The sequence below is a fragment of the Stenella coeruleoalba genome, assembly GCF_951394435.1.
Source record: "Stenella coeruleoalba genome assembly, chromosome: 1".
Taxonomy (NCBI): Eukaryota; Metazoa; Chordata; class Mammalia; order Artiodactyla; family Delphinidae; genus Stenella; species Stenella coeruleoalba.
In genome coordinates, this window is record NC_137169.1 from 50,715,318 (window position 1) to 50,741,844 (window position 26,527).

The 26,527-nt window shown below is 40.5% G+C and overlaps 1 protein-coding gene across 1 annotated transcript in view; it reads right to left on the reverse strand.

The window, feature by feature from the left end:
* The window catches only part of LOC307174905 (uncharacterized protein C1orf87), a gene marked incomplete at both ends in the record, with an annotated part of 116,139 nt that extends 112,096 nt beyond the window's left edge, over positions 1-4,043 (reverse strand). Inside the window, 1 exon segment of the mRNA XM_079899422.1 lies at positions 3,937-4,043. Coding sequence (XP_079755548.1) covers positions 3,937-4,043 — 107 coding nt within the window.
* Positions 4,044-26,527: the final 22,484 nt, after the last annotated feature.

Below are 26,527 nucleotides of genomic sequence, written 5' to 3' on the forward strand. Positions count from 1 at the left end.
AATGTGCCTAATGACTCACTGAAATTAACCAATACTGTGGTTAATTCCCTTCATCTGCACTGCAGTAACCTCATCAATAAAGAGAATGTGGTCAGTTTAGCATGCTCTGTTTTTTAGTCAACATGCACCAACCCTTAGTGACCATCACCTTTGTGTTTTGTTCTCACATCTAATATATTTAATTCTTTGGCCTGTAATTTTGCCAGGGATTGTCCACAAGCCTCAAGTTCTGTGATTTCATTACCAACTTTTATCTCCTTTTAGAAAATGAGATATTTGTCTCAAGTCAACTGGCATATATGTTCTTCTGGATCAGCTATCAGATGACTCATCAGGGTTCCATAGTAATATCTTCGTGTTATTTTAGCAACATGGGCCTTTAGACTTGTGTTTAAAGCACTAAGAATTGTCTTTCTAGATCTTTCCTTTTCTTGGCATCTATTGTACTCTAATTCATTCATTAGGCTTTCAATATGTACAAGACTTTGCACTCAGTGCTGAGGGTACAGATGTGCACGTAGAATTTACAGGTAAATGGGGGGAACACAGAAATGCACAGGAAATTGTCAGAGTGCAATAATCCCTACGAATGCTATGGGAGCCCACAGAGGGAGGGAAGCAGGCAAATCTGAGGCCGGTGATGGCGGCAATTCATTAGATTTGCATTTTACAAAGACGGTGCTATAGCTATACTTGAGAATTGGGCTTCTCAAACACGAATGTTGCATAGGCCTCACCTGGGAATTGACAACAGTGCAGATTCTGACTCAGTATGTCTGGAGAGAGGCCTGAGAGTCTGCATTTCTAACAGACTCGCGGGTGAGGTCGATGTTGATGGTCCATAGACTACCCTTTGAGGAACAAGGATTCAGAGAGTGAATGAGAGAATGAGATTAGAGACAGGGAGCAGAGTTGGAAGGCTGGTGTAGGGATATATGAGGAAAATGATGATGGCACAAACTGAGGGACACCTGCTTTACTCTTTAAGCCTGTACCTTGATCTTTTTTGTGAAAAATATGTATTCTAAGTAGGCATTGAGTATTTTCCGTTCATCTCCTGTTAGTAAGTGTCCACGCTTAACTAAAAAAAGATGGAGGGAGTGCTATTCCAGTCTTAATTCTTAATAAGTGGCCTGACTTTAAGTTCACTGAGGCCTCAGTTGTCTCACCTCATCTGTAAAATGGGAGACTGGTTGTTATGGGTTATGTGCCTCCCCGCCAACTCATATGTTGAAGTCCTAACCCCCAGTATCTCAGAATGTGACCTTATTTGGAAATAGGGTGACTGCAGATGAAATTAGTTAAGATGAAGCCATGCTAGAGTAGTAGAGTTATAAGCCAACTGACTGGTGTCCTTATGAAAAGAGGAAATCTGTACACAGACACATATATAGGGAGAGGCAAGGAGAGAGACCTGGAACAGAAGGATCCTTCCTGGGCACCTCAGAAGGAGCAGGGCTCTGCTGACACCTTGGTTTTGGCTGACTAGTCTCCAGAACTGTGAGACAATACATTTCTGTTGGTCTAAGCTACCCAGTTTATGACATTTTCATTCAGCAGCCCTAGCAAACTAATAGACTGATTTGTACCTTGAAGATCACTTCTCTGATATACTATCCATCTTTTCCACACATCCTATAAGAAATCTGAACTAAATGTGGTTACACGAGAATAGTTCTATTTTTCCATCCATTATTAATTTGTAATTTTTTTAATCCAGATTTTCCTTATAGAAACTTCTTCTTCTTTTGGCTTTTACTTATGTTTCTTATGTACATTTTTAATTTATGGGCTCAACTGATTTACCCCAAAGAAAACACCTTCTTGAAGCCCTGGCTGAAAGGTGTAGATGTAGTATGATTAAAATGTTTTTTAGAGTCAGACTTTGGAACATGCAAAGGCATGGTAGCAGTGGGTCTGTCTTTAACTCAGCAACAAGAAGCCTCTTGAGAGTTATTTATTTTTGAACCATACAAAAATATTTTAGGAAAGCTTGTTAACTGTCCTATGTCATTCCAGCAACAGTAACATCAAGTCCATAGAAACAGAAAGAGAAAACTTATTTTAATATTAAAAAAATAACAATTGTTTTATTGTCTGTGTCATAGAAGAAACAGAACTGTCTTTTATTTCCAATTAATGTAGTTGACGTAATGTACTCTTAATTCCTGAATCTAAAGTTTAAAGAATAAAGAGAAATAAATACAGGTACCTTCTTATAAGACAGATGGAATTTTTCTCTACTTTAAAAGGACAAGGATGCTTCCCCCACCTCCCACCCCCATTAGGAACGTATTAGACTCTGATACCCCTGGAAAAAGGAAGGGGTTGGGGATGAAGGGGTTAAACAAACAACCTCAAAGAGGAATGGAAATTAGTAGACTAGCAATGTCTTCCAGGTAGAAGGAGAATTGAGCAAGGCATTCCAACTGATCTTATTTACTTTTCTGGACAACGACTGGGATTTGTCAAGATCAGCAGATCTTGAAATAATCACTTATCACAGTATCTTAGTTTCTTCATCTACAAAACAGAGATAACCTGGCATAGAATATAAAAGGCATGCCAAGTGTTTCATAGAAAGAGATTTGATTTTTTACTTAATGTCTTGTATCCATGGAAAGATTTGCCTCAATAATAGTAGCAGAACCATTTATTAAGCACGTTGAATATACTTCTAGGCACTGGAAAGATGTTTTGCATACTTTTTCGCATTTGATCCTCACAACAACCCTACTAGATAGATGGATTTTATCCCCACTTGATAGAATCTGAGGCCAGAGATGTTAACTCACTTTCTCAATGTCAAAAGTCTAGGAAGGCACAGAGCCAGGATTCAAACTCACATCTCTCAGGTCTGTAGGGATCTCAAATGTATGACTCACGTGCTGCAAAGCTCACTTCCTGTGCCATGACAGACATTACTAATTGATTACAGTACTCACTTTGGAATCTCTTGGGGCAACCGTACTGATTGGTGGGGAGGTAAAGCCCATTTGCCCTTCTAAAGCCTATACTCCATAACAGTAGTCCTCATGGCCTCATCTTCAGGGATTCTGATTTAATAGGTCTTGGGTTGAACCCCACATCTTTACTTTTAAGGACTCTCTGGGTGATTCTGATGATAGCCAGGTTTGGTGTCCACTGCTTTCTGAACCTATGTTCAATGAGGTTAGATCTTTATGTTTCTCTATTTTTTTGGTCTGTGGGTTTCTGAAATAGAGGAAAGAACTAAGGAAATCATTTTAGGAGGGAAAGGCAATTATTAACGGGCTGCTATTTATGGAATATCTACTAGATGAAAGGCAGGGTTAGTATCTTCTTTTTCTTATGCAAACCACCAAAACTCTGGAAGGAAGAACTGGTCATACTTTTCTGTGCCAAACATCTAGAGAATTTTAGCGATATATGAATGTCCCCCTTCAAGTGTGACTGTGATGAGTTTAGAGGAAGAAAGCCCTCTTAGTTATGTTCTAAGAAGCCCCTATTGGAGGAGTATGGATTATGAAGAAAAGTAAGTGAAACTCTTACAATTGATGACTCATTACCAATCCCACTCCTTTAATTCATAACAATTTGATTAACAACCTTCCCCTCTCCCTCCCCACCCCCCCAAAATGACTAAATGTGGTAGATTACAAACCTGATGAGAAGAAGCAGCAATGCTCCATTAATATTTATAAATGTCTCAATGCTTATATTTCCCATCTATTTGGAAAATCAGCCCAAGTAATTAAGGAATATGGGGAATTACAAAGATGAAAACTTTAGGAAAACACTGTGCGTAGAAGTTATCAACACTATTTTACTTTTACTGTTTCATCTTAATGACTTAATTTTCCATGAACAGTGTTTTTAAAATGTAAATTTCTGGATTAAAGAAAAAACTTCATTATCATCCAAGCAAAACAGGTATTTTTCAAATAGTAAACTTACATCTTTGGCTTCTCCACAAGGTATCGAAACTGTTTACTTCCAATGATTGTCACCATCATTTCAGGCATTGCATTTGATCCAGGGGCAGTCTTCCAAACTGAAGACATAATTCTCAAAACCTCTTCAAATCCTTGGGGGTGGAAAATAAGTAAAACTCTTTCTCTGGATTTTCCACTAGGCAACTGTAGCATCCTTGTCAATAATAACAACAACAATAATAATAGCGAGACCAAGTGCTTTACCTATATTATTATTTCAGTATTTCTAATAAAATCATGAGAAAGATACTCTTAATTACTATTATCATTCTTGTCTTACAGTTGAGGGAACAGGCATAATGTAGCTAAGTAACTTATCCAATATCACATAACAGTAATTAGCAGAGTTGGGAATTCCACCTAAGAGGGCTGCAAAACTGGTTGACAGCCATTCGGTGACGCTGCCTTCCTGTACTACAAGTCAAGTGACAGGATTCTTGTGAGGTCAGAGAGGAAACCAGGGCTTTAGAGGGACGTGTGAAGAACTCAAATTCAGTTTTGAAGCTCAGTTTCCCTATTTATGAAACCAGAATAATTCCAGTTCTGCTCTCTGGATTCAGGGATAAGCCAATGAGATCATGCATCTGAAGGAGCACTGTCCATAGAAAAGGGGATTTTTCTCGTATCACTGATCTGTTTCTGCAACAATGCAGTGGATCTAAAATTGAGATCCAGCACTAGATATTCATTGCATGTTTAAACAGCTGTGATGCCAGGGGAAACTTAGAAGTTCTATAAACCTGGTCCCAGGCTAACCATTCCCTATCAGAGGCTCTCAGAGATTGAAAGGCTTTTAGAAATCATTCTAATCCAAATGCTCCCTCTACAGATTGGGAAACCAAGGCCCAGAGAGGGTGTTATTTGACCAAGGTCACACAGCGAGTGAGAGCATACCTGTTTCCAGTACTCTGGTCTGATAAGTAGACCAGGGTTCTTCCCCAAACCCTAGCTTCACTTAGTGTGTGGTGAGCAATAGGACCTGCTCTGCGAGGGTAGCCCCATCCCTACAATTTCTTTGAAGCTATCTGGAAACTTCAAGGACCAGAATTTGTGATTATGGGGGTCCTCTCTACCCAGCAGCTGCGTGTCAATCCTTTCCCTGGAGAGCTCAGAGGGGGCGGCCTTACCGCTCGGGCGGCTCAGGGGTGCGTGGTCAGTGCTTCGCCCCAGGATCCCGACCTACGGAAGCCTGTGGGGACCGGGGTGGGGCGGGAGACCGGAGCCCAGGAGTCGGGCCAATCACAGGGCCCCGCTCCTGGGCGGAGGCTGCACCAGTCCCCGGTCGCTAAGGACGCAGAGGGCTGTTGCTGGGCGGGGACCAGATCGCCCACCTGCGGGAGGCTGGGGCCTTCTCCGCGGGTGCCCAGGGTGTGGCTGCTGAGAGGCGAACAGTCTGGATGTTTTTTTCAAACCTGGTCTTTGGAACTTCCTCGAAGATCTGTGAGCGTCCTTCTTGAAGTCCATCTCTCTCACTTGTGTGGTCACGCCTGTCCCGCTCTTTCCCTTAAGCTTCATTTTCCTTCATGAAGTGTGGACGCAGCTGGGAATCTTACACTTGTCGCTTCACATCCAGGCTCTTCCACTGTATGGCTTTGGATAAATCCCTTCTTTTCCCTGAGGTTCAGTGTCACAACTGCAAAATGGAGGAAAAGTACTAACAGGGGCATAAAGGTAAGTTGGTGATGCAATTAAATAAGAATATTAAAAAAAATAATTTCGAGTGATATCCACACTTCATTCGCCACATCCTTCATTTGAGCCAGATAAATATTACCTTATAAGTTAACAATTACCAATAAAATAACTTTATTTCGATTTTAAAGATTAAGAATACAAGGCTTGGGGTATTGAGAAATTACCCAAGACCATACGGAGGTAATTGACAGAGGCAAGATTTGAATATAAACCTACATATATCCAAAATTTCTAGGCATTCTTTATTATGCTAAAAGTTTTCAGCAAATGTGGGTAAAGGCACTTTAAACTGACTCCAGAATGGTGTTATTTCCATTAGCAGCAGGAGCAGTCCCAGCATCCACAACCCCTGCCTCCTGCCCTCTAGCTGTGCTGTGTGTTGTGCTTTACTGTATCATCTACTGGCACATGCTGCCAGAGATGGATGATATACTGGGCTCCCCTCTAGGGCTCACTCTCTAGTGGGCAAGACATACGGGCATATTCTATGATATACAAAGTGCCAGGGGAGTAGAGGCGAGGGGGCAGCTCCCTTCTCACTCCCCCAGTCCAGCTTTCACGTTGTCACCAGATCAGTCCTCCCAAGGTACAACTCTGATAAGCCCCCTCCTCTAGTCCAATGTCTCAAAGGCCTCCCATCAGCCATGGAGGATGTCCATGGTTTCAAAGTCTTCTGTGCCCTGGCCTCAAGCTAGACCTAACTCGCTATCCCACTACTTCTCCCAGACTTGCTAAACTCCATTCAACCTGGTCCACTCACTGGCCTGAATCTGCCTTTCATTTCTCTGCCCCTGTGCCTTTGTTCATTCTCTTCCCTCTGTCTACAATAACCTTCTGTTTCCTCATTGTGTCAGCCTGCTCTCCATTCTTTAAGTTCCATCTCAAATGGCCAAAAGTATGTGCCTGGGAATCAGATACCTTGGGTTCAAGTCCTGGCTCTACTATTTCAATGTGATCTTACTCAAGTCACTTAATGTCTTTATACCTTAGTTTCATCTTCTATAAAATGAGGGTGATGTTTTGTAAAGATTAATTGAGTTATATAAATAAGGCATTTAGAACAATGCCTGACACGTAAAGAGCAATATAAATGTTGGCTCTCATCATTATTATAATTATCTGTCAAGAAGCCAAACCAGATCCCAGAAGCTGAAAAGGATTTCTCCATTCTCTGTATAATTTGGTTTCTCTTTTATAAAACGTGTCTTTCTTTGCCTGTTTGCATCAGTTATCATATCTTCCAGGACGACGCTTGTGGTAGGCTGAGTAATGGCCCCCCAGATGTTCACATCCTAATCCTTGGAAGCTATTAATGTTACCTTCTGTGGCAAAAGGGACTGCAGATGTGATTAAGTTAAGGATCTTGAGATGAGGAGATTATCCTGGATTATCCAAGTGGGTCCATTATAATCACAAATGTCCTTAAAAGAGGCAGGCAGTAGGAGATTTGACTACAGAAGAGGAAGTAGGAGATATGGCCTTGAAAGCAAAGGGTTCGAGTGATTTGAAGAAGAGGTCCTGAGCCAAAGAATGCAGGTGGTCTCCAGAAGCTAGGAAAGGCAAGGAAACAGATTCGCCTCTAGGGCCTCCAGAAGGGACCACAGCCTGCTGATCCCTAGACTTTAGTCTCACTTTAGTGAGACTGCTTTTGGGCATCTGGCCTCCGATTTGTGTTGTTATAAACCACCAAGTTTGTGATAATGTATTTATTATAACAGCCATAAGAAATGAATGCAATGCCACTGAAGGATCTACTTCTTTATAGACCTGGTCATACTCTATGGCTTGAATAGGCTGAACAGTTCTCATCAATGACTAGTACACAGATATCAGAGGATAAAGAAGTCTTCTGTCTGCCCACAGTTTAGTAACCTGTGAGGATAAGGTGTTGAGGCTGCTGGCAGAGATCTATATCAACACATACTACCTTTTTCTCAGTAGAAGAGGAGGAAGCCAGATCAGAACTGAAAATAGAGCCAGTATGTGAAAGGTGACAAGACAAAGAGCCTAGATCCAGCTATACCTGAAGCTAGAGTCTAGAATTCCCAAACAGAGGAGACATAAATTTCCCTTTTACTTAGGATATTTTGAGATGGGCCTCATTAATCTTTACCCAGAGAGTTCTGACTAATACAGAGACTCTTAAACTTCATGTTGCTAAGGTTTATATGTGGGGCGCAGTTAAAAGATTGAATGACATTTTAAGTTTCACTATAAATTCTGTGATAAAGCTTGATGGAGTAAATTGATCTTGATCAAATCTGATATTCTACTAAAGACTATCCTTTGACCTTATCTTGACTTAGAGGTTTTATAAATGCTAACTAGAAACATAATGGCATTGGAGGGAGGCTTTCCATAATGCAGCTGTTCTATCAGTTTGGAGGTATTTAGATGAAATTTGATATATTTTTTCAGACCCCAGGGAGCCTTTGATTTGCCATTTCCTAGCCAAGTGACCTTGAACAAACAATTTAACTCTTTTATCTTTAAGGTAGAGACAAGCAATAACTACAGTCAGAGCTGCAAAGAAAATCTACGTGTGTTTGACTCTAGAAGTAGCCTTTATAACCACAACTCCACACCTCCTCTGTGGGTGTTAGTTAGCCATTGTTGTTGTTAGTATTGTTACTATTAATGTTAATGTTTTTATTGGCATTGCTTTAAGGCTCTAAGTCCCTTTAGAGAAGCAGATTCTGTGACAGAATTGTTAAGAAGGAATGGCCTTTTCTTATCCGGGATTTTTTTTTTTTACTTCACACTCTGCTTTATGAAATGACATAACCAGGAAACATCTCTCCGGTGGTTTATATTAAACAAGACAAAACAAAAAGCTATGCAATAAACGTCTCTGCAAGATTAAATACTGCGGTTAAAACTGCCTTCCTAGAATTCAACAGCTTTAGATTACGAGTCACCAGAGAAAGATTCCAGAGAAACATCTCCATCCAATAGAGTCAGCTCTCTCCCCTTCACCCCCCATAAAGATGAATAGCTGTAATAAGGGGACCAAAGAATGCCCCCACCTAAAACTTCATGATTTTACATTTACCATCAAACAGACTAAGGAAGAGGAAAAAATTGTCTCCAGTGTTTGGTTTTTGCCCATATAAGTCAGAAAAGAATGAGATTATAAATAGGAAGCGATAAAACACTGCTCTTTTGAACAGTTTATTCAAAGATCTATAAAACTGAGGCATTTTACATTGAAGTCCCTGTCCAAAAAGAGAAGGGACAAATACGAATGTAAGATGAGCTGTGTTGCAAAGAATATGGGGTATTATACTTATTTTTTTTTTTTTGCCAAATAAACATACAGGACCCAAGCCAATGATCTTTATGACTAATGGAGGATGTCAGGTAAAAAGATGAATGAGGGCAGGCTGATTTTAGAACAGAATGCAAATATGGCCAAGTTTCTTTCCTCTTTAAAATGCTCTCATGGCTCTGGAAAAACAAGGTCATGTAGCATACTACATGGGTTGACTTTGGGCCCTATATTAGTTTGGGTAGATGGGTTGACTTTGGACCCTATATTAGTTTACTAGTGTTGCCATAACAAGTACTACACAGTGGGTGGATTAAAAACAGAAATTTATTGTTTCACAGTTCTGGAAGCTAGAAGTCCAAGAAGGTGTCAGCAGAGTTGGTGCCTTCTGAGGGCGGTGAGGCAGAATCTCTTCCATGCCTGTGTCCTTGCTTCTAGTGGTTTATTGACAATATTTGGTGTTCCCTTGGCTTGTAATTTCTGCCTTCATGTTCATATGGCATCTCCCTGTGTGCACATACGTGCTCACTCGACTCCAATATAACCTCATCTTACCTCTGCAGTCATTCCATTTCCATATAAGGTCATATTCTGAGATATTGGGGGTTAGGATTTCAATGTGTGAATTTGGGGGGCATACAATTTGCTATTGACTGAATATTCATGCTCCTCCCCCATCCATATGTTGAATCCCTAACCCCCAATGTGATGGTATTTGGGGAGAGGACTTTGGGAGGTAATTAGGTTTAGATGAGGTCATGAGATTGGTGCACTTATGAGGAAAGAAGGGACCAGAGCTCTTTCTCTTCATCCCATGAGAATACAGCAGGAAAGTGTACCTCTGCAAACCAGGAAGAGGGTTCTTAACAGGAACTGAAATGGCTGACACCTTGATTTTGGACTTCCTAGACTTCAGAACTTGAGAAGTAAATGGTTGTTGTTTAAACCACTCAATCTATGGTATTTTTGTTATAGTAACTTCAACTAACTAAGGCATAATTCAATCCATAAGAAGGCCTAACTGCTTGGATACAAAATCTGGCTCAGCACTTAGTATGGTGTTACTTCAGGCAAGGTACTTTGCCTTTCTGTAACTTTATTTCTTCATGGGTAGTACCAATGCCTACAATCATGTAAGGTTGAAAGGAATTAACAAACGTTTAGGATAGTATTTGGTATATGGTAAGGGTTTGTCTTTAGCCTTCCTCCTTAGGATGATATACATGTTCTTTCTTTCTTTCTTTATAAATGTATTTATTTATTATTTATTTTTGACTGTGTTGGGTCTTTGTTGCTGCGCGTGGGCTTTCTCTAGTTGTGGAGAGCGCGGGCTACTCTTCGTTGCGGTGTGCGGGCTTCTCATTGTGGTGGCTTTTCTTGTTGTGGAGCACAGGCTCTAGGTGCCCGCAGTCTTCAGTAGTTGTGGCACATGGGCTCAGTAGTTGTGGCTCGCGGGCTCTGGAGCACAAGCTCAGTAGTTGTGGCACACGGGCTTAGTTGCTCCCTGGCATGCGGGATCTTCCCGGACGAGGGCTCGAACCCGAGTCCCCTGCATTGGCAGGTGGATTCTTAACCACTGCGCCACCAGGGAAGTCCCACATGTTCTTTATTATGGCCTCCTTTGTTTGGCTGTTACTCACTTCTCCAATTCCATCTCCCTCTCTTTCTCCCCAACTGAAGCTGCACCAAGTTGCCTGCAGTTCCTTAAAAACCTCCCATGGAGTTTTATCCCTCCATGGGAGGTTTTTAAGGAACTGCAGGCAGAAGTTGTTGCTTTTGCAGAAGTTGTTGCTTTTGCTTGAAATGTTTTCCTCATGACCTTGTTTCTTTCAAGATAAGATTGAATGTTACCAATTCTGTGAAGTTATCTATTCTCAGTGTCCCTAGGCAGGTAGGTCTGCTCTCTTCAGTAAACTAGCAGTCTAAATGAACCCATGGGTTAAATCCAATTCACCTGCCTTCACTAATCAAGGTTATTTTAAGATTTGCTTGTTCTCCAAGCAGCATGTCCTCCAAGCAGCATGTAGCCTGAACAATAAGATGTTTGCCTGAGCTGTTTTCTAGGACTTGGAGTCAGCTGTGTCTAGTTTGAGCTGAGCCAGTTAAGACTCAATAAGACCACCGACCCTTCAACTGGGCATGCGCGAGTGTCCACTCAGTGATCTTTTGAATGTGCAGAGGGCTTATAGCTCTTAGTTACGCCTGCGCAGAACAACCATTGTTGCACCTTTTCCCAATCACCTTTCTCCGCTCCGCATGCCTCAGGCCTACCACTTCATTATTCATTATCCCATAAATACCCCAAGCCCCTTGCCTTCTGGGCGGGGAGGTAGATTTGAGATTTGTTTTTCTGTCTCCTTGCTTGGCTGCCTTGTGAACAAACCCTCTTTGCTGCAAACTTCAGAGTCTCAGCATTTTGGCTTGCTGTTCATCTGCAAAATGAACCTGGTTTGTAACATTAACACTTATTGCTCTCAATTGTAATTACTGGTTTATTATCTTTTTTCCCTACTCGGTTTCTCTTGTTGATGGTAAATATTATGTCTTATTCATCGTATGGCCAGTTCTAAGCACAGTGCTGGCATGTAGTATGTGATCATAAGTATATTTTAAATATATGAAAGGAAACAAACATATGTTGGATAATTTGTAATAGCATAATACGAATTATGATAAGTAAAGACCATTTAACAAAAGATAGCATCTTCTATTCAAGATTTACAATATGTCAGTCACTGAATGAGTCACTTATGTGTGGTATCTCATTTAATTTCAGTAATGTTCCTATAAGGGATATATTATTTATTTTTTTGTTCTGTTGAGGAATCTGGTCTCAGAATGCTGGATTAGACAGGACTTTTGATGGTAAATAGGAGAAATTCCACTAAAGCCAATGATAGCGAAAGGGGTATTTCTCATGAAACTCGAGTACAGAAGTGAACTCAGGCCTCTGGCACAGTCAGGGACATGGAGATTTTTTTTTTCTTAACCTTTGTCTCTGCTTCTCTGTGTACATCGGCTTCATTTATTCTCTTCTATGCTATATGTTGGTGTTTTCTGATCCCAGACCATGGGAAAAAGTTATCCCCACAATTCATGAGTTTATATTATTTCCATTCAAGAGACCAGTAAACCTAGAATTCTTTGGTTCCATTTACTAGGGTTGGCCTAGTTTGGGTTAGGCCAATTCATCTGAACCAATGAATTGTTGCACTGAGAGAAAGGAGACAATAGCAGAAAGATAAACAAAATTGTTGGAGGAGACCTCAGCCTTAAGGAAGAGACAGTATCCAGCAAGTTACAAGGTATAGGAACCTGGTAGAGGTTAGTCTGATAGGAGGTTGAATAATTTGCCCAAGGTCTTGCAGCAAATTAGTGGTAGAACAGTGATTCAAATTCACATCTGTCTGACTCTAAAGTATTGCATCTTCTCCTTGGAGCAACATTTTTAACCTCTAGAGTATAAAAAAAGAGTCCTAGAAAAATGTGGTCTTAATGAAAGGTCCTAGAGAATGACTGCAGACTAGAAGTTCTAAATCACAGAAAGACCATTCTGGTCACCTCTGCCCTGGATTGTTAAGAACATTACCTGATTTTAAGTTTTAACATCTGTAAATCACAGAATTTCAAGGTTGAAAGGAATCTCATAAGTTATGCCCAGTGATTCTGAAGGCCTCAAAGAGGGTATATGGTAGAATTAAGAACACTGACTCTGAGACCAGAAGGTTGGGTTCAAATATCAATTCCACCACTTACTGTTGCATGTCCTTGGGCAATGGGTTTAGCATTTATGCCTTGGTATCCTAATCTGTAAAAGGAGGATCATAACAATAACTACATTATTCTTTTTTTTCAAAGCAATATTTGTTACACACTTATGTGCAGACCCTTTTCTAAGTGTTTTCTATTTACCAACACATTATTATCACAATAATTCTGTGAGGTAGGGAATATTGTTTTCAACTGAGGAAACTGAGGCAGAGGGAAATTCAATACCTTGTCCTAGATTATACAGTTACTTAGTGGTAGGGCTGGGATTCAAACACATGCAGTCCAGCTTCAGTGCTTATGCACCACCACCATGTTCTACACCTCCCTGCTGCTCTTGGGAAGAACAAGTGATAAAGTATACATAAAGTGCTTAGCACAGGTCCTGACACACCCTACATTCTCAATAAATGTCAATGCTGCTGCCATGACTGTCCTCCCAGTTCTAATCTTCTTACTGCCAGCTATGAAACCCAAGTGCCATAAACTCCTCAATTCCTGAATGCTTGTGGGGAAAGAAGGAAGCCTGCTTCATTTCCTAATACTGCTTCATGGCCTAGAAGAGGGACCTTGTGTAGATGTAGGACTTTTCAATGCCCAGTATCCCCACCCACTTCTAAAATGGCCTGATTGGGATAATGCTCCCTCTTTTTGGTGGGAAGTAAGAAAGTGGTTGAGAGAAGGAACACTTCTTGATAGAGCCCCCAAATGGTCTAAGTTGATTTTATGATAAAACTTACTGTATTAGTATCACTGGTATCTATATCTATTAAATATTTATTGGGCATAATTTTAAGGTACCACACTGAGATGTTGAAGATACGATGATGAATCAGATTTGAATGCCCCTCTCAAGATTACCAATCGGAGAGGTAAAATATGCTCATAAATATTCATAATACAGGACTGGAAAGATTAATATTCTTGAAGTGTCCATACTACATGAAGCAATCACAGATTCAGTGCAATCCCTATCAAAATCCCAATGGCATTTTCCACAGAAATAGAACAAATGGAGTATAAAATCTAATGCTTTAAATTAGATTTAAAGTCCATGGGACTTTCCTGGTGGTCCAGTGGCTAAGATTCTGCACTCCCAATGCAGGGGGCCTGGATTCTATCCCTAGTCAGGGAACTAGATCCCACATGCCGCAACTAAGAGTTAGCATGCCACCACTAAAGTTCCCACATGCCACAACGAAGGTTGCGCACATAGCAACGAAGATCTCACATGCCACAGCTAAGACCTGGCGCAGCCAAATAAATAAATAAATGTAAACGACAAATAAGCAAACAAACAAAAAGTCAAAGCAAAGCAAACTCATAGGTACAGAGAACAGATTGGTGCCTACCAGAGGCGGGGTGGGGTGGGTGAAACAGGTTAAGGGGGTCAAAAGCTACAAACTTCCTGTTATAAAATAAACAAGTCATGGGAATATAATATACAGCATGTTGACTATAGTTTATAATACCATACTGCAGATTTGACAGTTACTGAGTAAGTAGATCTTAAAAGTTCTCATCCCAAGAAAAAAAATTTTGTAACTCTGTGTGGTGATGGATGTTAACTGGACTCCCAATGATCATTTCTCAATGTATACAAACATAGAATCATTATGTTGTACACCTGAAACTATTATGTTATATGTCAATTATACCTCAGTTAAAAAAAGAAGTGATTGTATAAGTGTTCAAAGATATAGATGCAGTGTGGCATTTTTTTCTTTTCCTTTTAAGTAAATCCTGTATTTAAATCTAAATCTTTTTTTTTTTTTTTTTTTGGCTGTGCTGGGTCTGTTGCTGTGCGGGCTTTCTCTAGTTGCGGTGAGCGGGGCTACTCTTCGTTGCAGTGCGTGGGCTTCTCATTGCGGTGGCTTCTCTTATTGCAGAGCATGGGCTCTAGGCATGTGGGCTTCAGTAGTTGTGGTGCATGGGCTCAATAGTTGTGGCTCATGGTCTCAGTAGTTGTGGTTTGCGGGCTGTAGAGCACAGGCTCAGTAGTTGTGGCACACGGGCTTCGTTGCTCTGCGGCATGTGGAATCTACCCAGACCAGGGCTTGAACCCCTGTCCCCTGCATTGGCAGGTGGATTCTTAACCACTGTGCCACCAAGGAAGCCCTAAACTTTTTAAAAAAAATATTTATTTATTTGGCTGCGCCAGGTCTTAGCTGTGGCATGTGAGATCTTCGTTGCTATGAGCGCAACCTTCGTTGTGGCATGTGGGAACTTTAGTGGTGGCATGCTAACTCTTAGTTGCGGCATGTGGGATCTAGTTCCCTGACTAGGGATAGAATCCAGGCCCCCTGCATTGGGAGTGCAGAATCTTAGCCACTGGACCACCAGGAAAGTCCCATGGACTTTAAATCTAATTTAAAGTATTAGATTTTATACTCCAATAAAGATGTTAAAAAAAAAGAAGCATTATGGAACATTCATGTAATGAACCACAGAGCAGTCATCGGAAGTGACGTAATTAGACATAGACATGTAAAGATGATCACGATATATTAAATTTAAAAACCAAGTTACAAAATTGTATGTGTCATACATGCCATTTAAAAACATATAGTAAAAATAACATACTCTAGTAATAGAAAAAGAGTTCCGGCAACACACATTAAAACATTACAGTATATAATTCAACAATAAAAATATAATTAATTCAATTAAAAAACAGGCAAAGGATTTGACATATGTATGAATATTAGTCAGTCATAAAAAAGAAGGGAATCTTGCCATTTGCTACAACATAGCTGGACCTCGAGGGCATTACGTTCAATGAAAAAAATCAGACAAAGAAAGACAAGTCCTGTATGATCTCACTTATTTGTGGAATCTAAAAATAGAAATAAAAAATTAAAAAAAAACCCAAACCCTGAACTCATAGATACAGAGAACAGATTGGTGGTTGCCAGAGGTGGGAGGTGGGCGGGGGTGGGTGAAATGGGTGAAGGGGGTCAAAAAGTACAAACTTCCAGTTATAAAATAAGTCATGAGGATATAATGTACAGAATGGTGACTATAGTTAATAATATTGTGTTGTATGTTTGAAAGTTGCTAAGAGAGTAGATCTTAAAAGTTCTCATCACAAGAAAAAAAACGTAACTATGTGCAGTGATAGAAATTAAGTAGCCTGGGGTAATCATTTTACTATACATACGTATTTCAAATCTTTATGCTGTGCACCTGAAACTAATATAATGTTATGTGTAAAATAAGCATAATACAAAATATACAGGTAGAAGGAGCAGCAAGAAATATGAAAATCTGAAGGAAGGAGAAGTCACTTCAGCATAGTGGGATTAGGGAAGGTTTCGTTGGAAGAGTTAGCACATGAGTTGGGCCTTTTAAAGATGGCGATTTGATATGTGTGAAGGGAAGAGACAGTATGCCAGGCAAGGGAACAACATGGATTTAAAAAAAGAGCAAGGAATTGTGAGATGGGGTCAAAGAATGGTGTTTAGTTTCACTTGGAGGATGGTAGAAGGTAATTTCGGAAGGTAGATTGGGCCAGTTTGTAGAAGACGTTGAGTATGGATTAAAATGCATGTATTACTTTGGATTAGAACAGAAGGATGTGTATGCTATTTTATGGTATGAGTGAAATGACCTCACCCACAGCGTTAGTCAGGAGGGTCCAAGTTATGTCTCTTACGTTGTTAAGAGACGACATTTACATTTCAGTGGCTTAAGAAAACAAAAGTCAAAAGTTTATTTTTATTTATGCAAATTCTGCCGTGGATTCGGGCAATTCTCCAGGACAATTATCCTCTGTGTGTTGGTTGGCTCCGCAGTCTGGTCTCTGTGGACGCTGTGGCACCTTCATGTTAACACAGGCTTCCACAATGGCTGTGGCAAGAAAAAAGTTCTGAAAGGTTACCCATCTGGAACTAAGTTACTTTGTTCTAGAAGCCACACACGCACTGCTTCTGCTTACAGCTCATTGGCCAGACGAGTACCACGGCCCTTCCTAGTGCAAGCGGGGCCTGGGAAGTATGGTCTCTGTGTGTCTGGAAATGGAGAGGACATGGATACTGAGGAGGCCTAGTAATGTCCGCCACACCCAGACTGGCAGAAAATCACTGTGATTCAGAACAAGATTGTATTTACAAACAAAACAGAGATACGTAAGGCTTCTAATACTCTATTAACAGAAATTTCCCCATCTGTTGCATTTACAACTTTCAAATGAAGGAAATACTGTTTACGGTTTATCCACCCACAACGTATAATGAGAGGAAGATAGCTACTTATTTCTGTAGTCTGCCTGTTATTATCTCTAGGGCAGCACAAATTGGTGTATGTTGTATGGGGCATAAGCTCTGCCGACACACAGCTGACACCTCACTTGGCTTCAGCTGCAAGCTGCAGTCTAGTCATTATAGACCACATCTTCCAAAGGATGCCTCCTCATCAGAATGTGATGAGAGAGAAAGCCATGCTTAGGGATAGAAGAACACTGATGAAATGTGTATACACACAGTCGCCTGTATGTGGTGTGAACATGTTACACGATCTACATAAAAGGAAGATATTTTGAGAATGGAATGTAGAGCTAGTATGGCCTAGTCAGAAGTGCCTGAGCTTTGGAGTCAGAGATCAATAAGCTAGAATCCTAACTTTATGAACTAATTGCTCTGTGACTTCGAGCCTCAGTTTCTCATCTTTAAAATGGCATTGATAACAACAGAATTCTCCAAAAAGGTATTAAGGATAACAGCTAAATTTAATTAAGAGCCTGGTATGTGTCAAACTTTTTACATGTGATGTTTTATCACATCATATCTATCATCTATCCTCTATCCATCTCTCTCTCTCTTTCTCATCAGCATATGTAAGGACATTGATTCAGCTCTTATGCAATGGGAGGGAGTGTTCCAGCTTGAGTCTAAACTGATGTACTGACCTGGTGAATAAGGCCTCAGGTAGTGGGTTTGCATGAGGGATTTTTCCAGGGGTAGAGAGGAGCTACTGAAGGAATATGATAAAGTGGTTTCATGTGGGTATCTAGGAATTAGCTTGAAATAGGATGGACATTATGGTGTTTGTTGAGATTTAGGTATCCCACCACATACCCAAGACTGTACATAGCTAGAAGTAGATGGTAAAGGAGATGATGTGGAGAGACTCTGAGACACAGAGACAGAAGCAGCACTTGTTTGGTAAGTAGGTGACAAAGTGTAACACACAAGAGAAAGGAAGGCTATTTCCCTCCACCTTGGCATGAACACCATAAGAATCAGAATGTGGCTCTGCTAGAGTCTCTTGAGAGTGTGATGCTTTGAGTGCACTGGACCACAGCACCCTTGGGAGGTAATCAATATCCACCTGGTGGGCATCCTCATCTGTGACTATGACAAGGCTGCGCTATCCTCAAGTGGCTTCCTGATCAGTTACCATATCCTCAAGGGAGAAAAGGAAAATCAACAAAAGTACCATGTTGTTGAGAATGAATGGAATACCCACTGGGATCCTTTGAAATTTTAGGGAGACTGTGTCTTTAATAGCCGATCCATAGATTCTAACCCAAGGTCTGACACAAAGGAACTCAGAAAATGCTTTATCAAAGAGTAAAAGAAGGAATGAAGAATCATCCCCATCCTCAAGTGAATGCTGTGTTTCTCTGTGGGGACAGTAGTGGCGTTCTGGATGGAACATTCTTCATTGTGCAGGACTGTGAAGAACATTTAGCACTAGCTTCCAAGAGCATTTTCCATTCCATATTTTTATTGGCAATAAAAATATCCATCACCCCATGTTTATTGTGGGGATGCTACTCCCTCAGGTTGAAAATCATTGATCTAATGGGACCCAAGACTGCTATGCAGGCTTAGAACCAATATTTCTGTGGGAAGCCATAGAGCTTCTGTAGAGTGGGACCTTTTTCTCTGTATGCTCAGGACATTGGTGACTGGGATTTTCTCTTGCTTCCTTTGGTTGGTGCCCTAGGAATCTCCTAGAAAGGAGCTCCGCTTGACATCCCCATGTGCTTTTCCTGAGCAGTGAGTCTGCCAAGACCATCCCAGTATCATCCTGAGGAGCCAATCCTGGCCCCTCAACACCACCACCGTCTTGGTCTCTGTCGTCAGAAGTCTAGAAGCTTCTAAGTACTGCATTCCAACTGGTGGAGATTTTTGAAAGAGGAGTCAAATGAGAGTAAAAATATCAGCTTTATTTATAGTCTGGTAGATATTAAAGATCAGGAAGATCAGGGCTCTTTGTCAAAAATGGTTTTGGGACTTTTTCAACCGCATAGTCCGTAAGCCATACAAGAGACTTATAGAATCTGCCTGGAATATTGTGTTTATGTATGTAAGCGGAGGGGATTACTTGGATAGGGAAGGCGAGACGAGTGAGACAGAGAGAAAGATGCCTTTTAGGATCATTTGTTTATGTCTTTTTATTTTATTTTATTTTTCTTTCACTTTCTGCCTCCTAAAATTCCAGCAGCAATACTGCCAGTTCTAATATTCACCACTAGGTGGCAGTAAAACAGAAATGTCTGCAAAGAAAGCAGAAATCTCTTCAGAATTATAATAAGTTTTATAGACCAAGACAACTGCAGTTGTAAAACATTATGGTGTATCAATTGGCATATTTTCTGATCAAATCTTTACAAGGTTCGAATAGGCTCATAAATACTGGTTTCTCTAGTTTGGCCTATTCATGCTTCATGCTTCTGTTTAAGACATTTTGGAGGCTGGGAATCCTGCAAATCGTTGAAATATCAAAGCAATATGCCACTGACAATTTGTTTTCCTGTGATTGAGGGAAAATATATATGCCTCGATTAGAAGCACTACCCAAACAAGCAGAATTTGCTACATTCAAAGATGAGCTCATTTTTCATGCAAGGCACAGCCCAGGCTGGAGTGAACCAACAGCTAAATCGTTTTGCTACTTGATTTTTATAAGTGAGTCCAATTCCCTTACCATTCCCACTAGAGTCTTATTATGCAGGGATGTTTCCCTTTTTTTTCTAATAAATGGTAACGAGCTGATGATAAAGTCAGGCTTTAGGATAAATGCATAAAATCATAGCGAAGGGGGTGACATCAAAATACCCTTTTTCATTGAAGTGTTGGTCTCATGTGGGTGGTTGAAAAGAAAAGTGAATTGGTTTATGACTATCAGCATTTGATAATGGGGAAACTGAGGCCTAGCTGTTAAGTGACTTGCCCAAAGACATGTGACTAATGAGTGATCTAACCATACTGTGAAACTAGGTTTCCCTTAAGGCAATGGGTGGGCTGTGAAACTGATTACCGTTAGAGAACTATTCAAGAATTTTTGGATACCAAAGCAAGTTGAGTAGGTAAGCTTCTTTCTGTTTTTTGCAGATGTGCACACGGATTGTTTTAGAGAAAAGGGTGACATTTCTTGAAAAGGTAGACCATCATATGGTGACTGCTTATTTTATATACTTAGATAAGGATCTTGTCTCTGGCCAATCATTTGTGATAGATTCTGCCTTAGGGAACATCTCTTTGGCTTCCTTCTCAGAGCTAATGCTTACGTTCGCTTTGCTCTATCTAGAATCCTCTGCTTCTGTTTTCACCTGGATAAATTCTGTTGAAAATGAATTTGGTGGCCCTTTGATGTGTTCCCCAGATATCCTTCCTAGGTACTTTCTCCAGGGAGGAACAGTTCTTTGTCATCATTGCCTGAATTTCCATTAGATGCAAGGTGGAGACCTTATCTGTTTTGCTTGTCGTTATATGCATGGAAGTGCTTGACGCATAGGAGATCCTTGAATAATTACTGTATGAGAGAATAGAGTGATCCTAACCCTGGCTTTTACACAATGATACTCTTTTTGAAGATGGAATATTTATTTGATAATTTGAAATAATACAGAGTATAAAATGTTTAATGTATATTGCATATTAAATGTATTGTAATCATTTTAAATAACTGAAAGTTTTAATTTTATCACAGTAATTATATATGCATATAATTATACTATGTTCATATATATATATATATATATATCAATTTATCTATCAGATATATATAGACTTGTTTGTTTTGCTCTAGGGAAAGAGAGACTAGTAATTATTGATCCTTGCTCTGCAGCAGGCACTGTATTTAGGTCCTTGTACATATTGATGCTATTTAATCTTCAAATATAAGCAGTTTGAGTGACTAAATTAGAGCTCAGATAATTATATGGCTTGCCACGCACTCAGAATATAAGGAAGCTGAGTTCACACCCAGACCTACCTTCCTCAGAAGTTCCTGGTATTCCATTCTCCAGAAGTGAATGGGGCTCAGAGAGCAGGTGTCCCTTTCCTACTGTCAGACAGCTAGTCAGTGGCAGAGCTGAGTGGTAGAATCTGGGACTCCCGACCTTTACAAGATTTCACAAGGCCCAGACTTTCCATCAGCTCTGTTTACACTGAGAAATGCATTAATTTGGCAATTGTCTGGGCCCCATGTGAACAGCTGCTAACTTGTGGTGTTAGCTAGTTCACAGATTCCCTGGTCCTCTTGACTCCAGCTTCTGCAGAAGTTTAGGATTGGGAAATACAGATTTTGTCATTCATTGGCTTGTATGTAAAAATCCATTTTCCAGCTCTCCCACTCCTTAGTCTCGTCCTAAGCCATCTTGCTGTGCATTTGTCAAGGACAATTGTCATTTTCAATTTGGAGAGAATAATTCAAGTCAGAGAAAACTAAGCACCAGAATTCATGAAAAAATATATTAGGAACAGTTTAAAAATGGGAATGGCTGTATTTGCTCTATAACAAGCAGAGCATTAAAAAAAATCAATAATAAGAACAACAACTAATGGTGATAATGTCTTCCCTGACTCATAGGGATATTTAAGAGTAAAATGATGTAATTGATGGGAAACACTTTGAAAAATAAAAGCAGCATGCAGCCCAAGACATTATGATGACTATACGATCGTCCTTAAGCACAGCTAAAAGTGAGCCTTATCTCCCTCAGGACCAGATGTCATCAATGAGAAATCATTTGTATAATTCCCTAAGCGCAAAGGATGTCTGCAGGGCTCCAGGCTCTTATACTTGTTGTTATGATCTCTCCATAGGGTGTTCCATGGATATGGCCCAGGGCAAATTAGAACTTCTCTGAGCCTTTGTTCCCAGGTCTGTGAGATGGGGATTAATCTTATTAGTAATGGCTGCCTTCTACAGAGCAATTATATGTGCCAGGTACCAAGCATCTGGGGTTTATCATTTCATTTAATGCTTACAAAGGAAATGCCTTATTTTATAGATGAGGAAAATGAAGCATAGGGCAGTGAAATATATAGGCCTAGATCACACAGCTGGAATATCGTGAAGCGTGTAGAAATCCACAGATCTTAACTTAGTCACTGTGTGTGGTGGCTTGTGCAGATCTGACTCTCCAACATGCTTTTCTCTATCCCCTCTTCTTCTTTGGGCAGTCACCACTCCTCCAGAACATAGTCCATAGTATTCCGTGCCTGTCCATGTCACCACAGGGTAGGAGTGTGACCAGGCCTAGCCAGTCACAATAATACGCTCACTCTAGCCCCATTAACTGACTCAAGGGCTGGGTACAGGATGAAGGCCTGGCCAACCAGGATCCCTAGGATTTATATATATAAAAGTGGGGAGAGAGACTGTCTCTCCTGTAGGATTGCCAGCCAGGATGAGGTAAGAAGACTCAAGAAGACTGTTTACAATAGGAAAGAACGAAGCCAACAGAATAACAGAGGCAAGAGATGGAGAGCATTCTGGCTGCATCCTTTAAGCCCCTAGGCCCAGCAGTGCTTGAGGTGAGATCCACCCCACGCTTTCCAGTCATGGGAGTCCGTAAATACCATTTTTTTTTTTTAAAAAAAAGACATTTTTTTAGAGCAGTTTTAGGTTCACAACAAGGTTGAGAGGAAGGTACAGAGATTTCCCATATCCTCCTGCCTCCACACATGCTTAGCCTCCCCCATCATCACCCACAAGAGCTGTACGTTTGTGACAATTGACAAACTTACATTGACCCATCATAATCACCCAAAGCCCATAGTTCACATTATGGTTCACTCTTGGCGTCATACATTCTATGGGCTTAGACAAATTTATGATGACATGTTTCCACCACTGTAGTATCATACAGAGTAGTTTCTGTATGATACTAAATAAAATTTTTTTTAATTTATTTACTTTTGGCTGTGTTGGGTCTTTGTTGCTGCTCGTGGGCTTCCTCTAGTTGCAGCGAGCGGGGGCTACTCTTCACTGCGGTGCGCAGGCTTCTCATTGCAGTGGCTTCTCTTGTGGAGTACAGGCTCTAGGCTCACAGGCTTCAGTAGCTGTGGCACACGGGCTCAGTAGTTGTGGCTCGCAGGCTCTAGAGAGCAGTCTCAGTAGTTGTGGTACACGGGCTTAGGTGCTCACGGAGCAGGGCTCGAACCCGTGTCGCCTGCATTGGCAGGCAGATTCTTAACCACTGCGCCATCAGGGAAGCCCTAAAAGTCCTCTGTGTTCTGCCTATTTACCCTGACCTCCCTCTCCTCCATCCCTGGCAACCACTGACTCTTTCACTGTCTCCATGGTTTTGCCTTTTTCAGATGTCATATAGTTGGAATCATACTTTTCCAGATTGGCTTCTCTCACCTAGTAATATGCATTTACGTTTCTTCCATGTCTTTTCATGGCTGGATAGTTCATTTCTTTTTAAAGCTGAATAATACTCCATTGTCTGGAGGTACCACAGTTTATTGATCCATTCACCTACTGAAGGACATCTTGGTTGCTCCCAGGTTTGCGCAATTATGAATAAAGTTTCTATAAACATCTGTGTGAAGGTTTTTGTGTGGACAAAAGTTTTTAACAAATACAATTTTAAAGCTAATTGAATTAGATTTTTGGCATTTGCAACCAAAAAAATTTCTGAGTAATATAATAGGTAACAAAGTTTGTTTATACACATTGTCTTCCTTGGTTCTTCCAACAACTCTGTTCCCTGTATTCTTATGAGTGGCTTTTTCTAATAGAAATAAGAAGAACCAGAAAAAAACTAATGACACACTTGATATTTATACTCAGTGTTTGTGCCTCCAAAGACCTTGTGTTTTCCATACTATCCTGCTAGACACAGAAGGTAGAACCAGACATGCTAATGAGCTTTGATTTTACTGTAAAACAAAGGCAGATAATCTGTCATATTAGAACAATCTCTTTTTTAAAATAATTAATTAATTAATTAATTTTTGGCTGTGTTGGGTCTTCATTGCTGTACGTGGGCTTTCTCTAGTTGCAGTGAGGGGGGCTACTCTTTGTTGCGGTGTACGGGCTTCTCTTTTTGGTGGCTTCTCTTGTTGCGGAGCACAGGCTCTAGGCACCTGCAGGCTTCAGTAGTTGTGGCACGTGGAATCTAGAGTTCAGGCTCAGTAGTTGTGGCTCACGGGCTTAGTTGTTCCACGGCATGTGGGATCTTCCCAGACCAGGGCTCGAACTCATGTCCCTTGTATTGGCAGGCATATTCTTAACCACTGCGCCACCAGGGAAGCCCAATAATCTCTTATTTATTCTGATTATCCCCAAGAAGTTAACAAATGTTTTTCTAGTTATTTAGGCAAGTAAATGCCCCAGACTTATTTTAATAATATTTTGTTTTAAATACATTTGACACTTTCGTGCCTTTTTGACAACAGAACTGTAATCATGATTGTACTTTTTACTTGATGATCAGGGTCATAATTTCCCCTGTCATAACAGACAACACTCTTTGTTGTTAATGTGATTGTTTAACTTTCCAATTAGATGGTAAGGTCCATGTGGGTAGACAGTATGCTGTCATTGTCACTGTCATCATCATCACCATCATCATCATCCCAGTTCTTAGCCCAGTACCTGGTATCTACTGTTAACTAAAGGCCTGAGTCATGAATGCATGCATAACAGGCATAATTGTAAAATGAGCTGAATAATTCTAATGCAATTCAATTACAAATGTTTAAGAGGCTACTGAAATATGCAAGATTGGTTCTTCATTTAGCCCCAGATCACTAAGGTTTTTGTCTGCTTTTTTTTCACATTCCTTCCTCTTTTCCAACATGTTTTGCTGTTCATATGGGTCTACAACTGTGGGTGTTATATAGGTGTGTGTAGAAAGGAATGACCAGTCTCTAGTATCTGATAGGTCCTGGCTCTGTCGTTCAATATTTGTGTGTCCTTGAACACACCCCTTAACATCTCTGACCTTCACTCTCCTCCGATGCAAAATGGTAATCCAATAAGCTACCCCAAAGATGTGTGATAAGGATTAACTGTAATAAGGCTATCAAGTCACCCAGTAGGTGAACCACAAACATGTTTTAATGAGATGTTAAAGAATCATGTTCCAGAAGAGTAGGACACTGAATGCCAAAGTATTAAAATGAGGTGAGGGACAGTGCTGCCTGGATGGAGGAAGTGCACAGGGGAATGAAGGTATCACTCAGAGGGTTTCCAGTGTGGTTTTGATACTGCAAGTGCCAGGCCAGCCTGAGGCCAAGATCAGGTTGTGAATAAAGAGGTCTTTCTGAGCAATGGAAGGAACACATTTGTTTTCAGAGCAAAGGACTCTTTCCTTTAGTAAGTGATGAAGTCAGTGTACATGAGTCCCATTGCTTTAGATCCCCATTGCCGTCACCTGCGTGTGCAAACCACAAACACCTCCAGGGACCAACTCCAGACAGCTTTGTGGGACATCAAGCTGTTGCTATGTCATCACTTTTTCCTTTCCTGAGGAACATCATCTCTGTTCATCAAAGATAATGGAAGATTTTTTAAAAAGATAAAGGAAGATAAATATTAGGAAAGCAGTTTGGGATGCAGGAGATCCTTAGACCTTGCTACTTACTTAGCCTTTCAAAACATATTTAAATAGATAACTATTGATTACTGTGTTAGCAGGAGAGGGTGGCTGTTGAGAATATGGTCTGGAAGTCACATCGACAGGGATTCACATCCTTGCTTCTGTCTTTACCGGTTTTGTGACTTTGCACAGGTATCTAACCTCTCCAAGCCTCATTACACTCACCCATAAAATAGGTATAAAGTACGTCCTTGGCATGACTGAAGAAGAGCCCAGAGCTTGGTACTTAGCAGTTAACTGACTGTCGCAGTTGCTTGGATTTTTGTACAAGTCATATCAGTGAATCCGAGAGCTAGCAGGACAGAGTTCGCTCAAGGTGGAACATCCCTGGCTGTACTGCATTGTTGGACTCTCCCTCCCTCTCTCCTTTCCTTTCCACTGTTTTTATTCAGTCCTTTGTATATTTCTTTCTTCCTGTCTTTGTCAAACATCTCTTTAAAAAGAATTTTTTTTTGCAGTATAGTTGATTTGCAGTGCTGTGCCAGTCTCTGCTATACAGCAAAGTGACTCAGTGATACACATATTTTTAAAGTCAAACATCTCTTGATCATTTACTTTGTTCCTACAACGGAGCAATCAAACTTCTTTACAAAGTACTCTTGTGGACATTCATTTTGCTTTTACATATTTTTCATTTTACAAAGTACATTTATATAATGTGTGTTGTTTTATTTCAATACATTTTATTTACCTATGATATATATTCAGAAAAATGTATGAATCACAAGTGGTCAAGTAATTTTTACAAAGTATGTGTACCTATGTAACCAGCACTGAGATAAAAAAGTGAAGATTTCCTATACCCCCCCCCCCCGCAAATCTCCCTGTGCCTCTTCCTAACCAAAGGTAACCGCTGTTCTGCTTTCCAACAACTTAGATTAATTTTGCCTGTTTTTGAACTTTAGTAGATGGAATTATATACTCTTACGTGTGGTTTATTCCTTTCAATTAGTTTGTGAGATTCATCCATGTTAC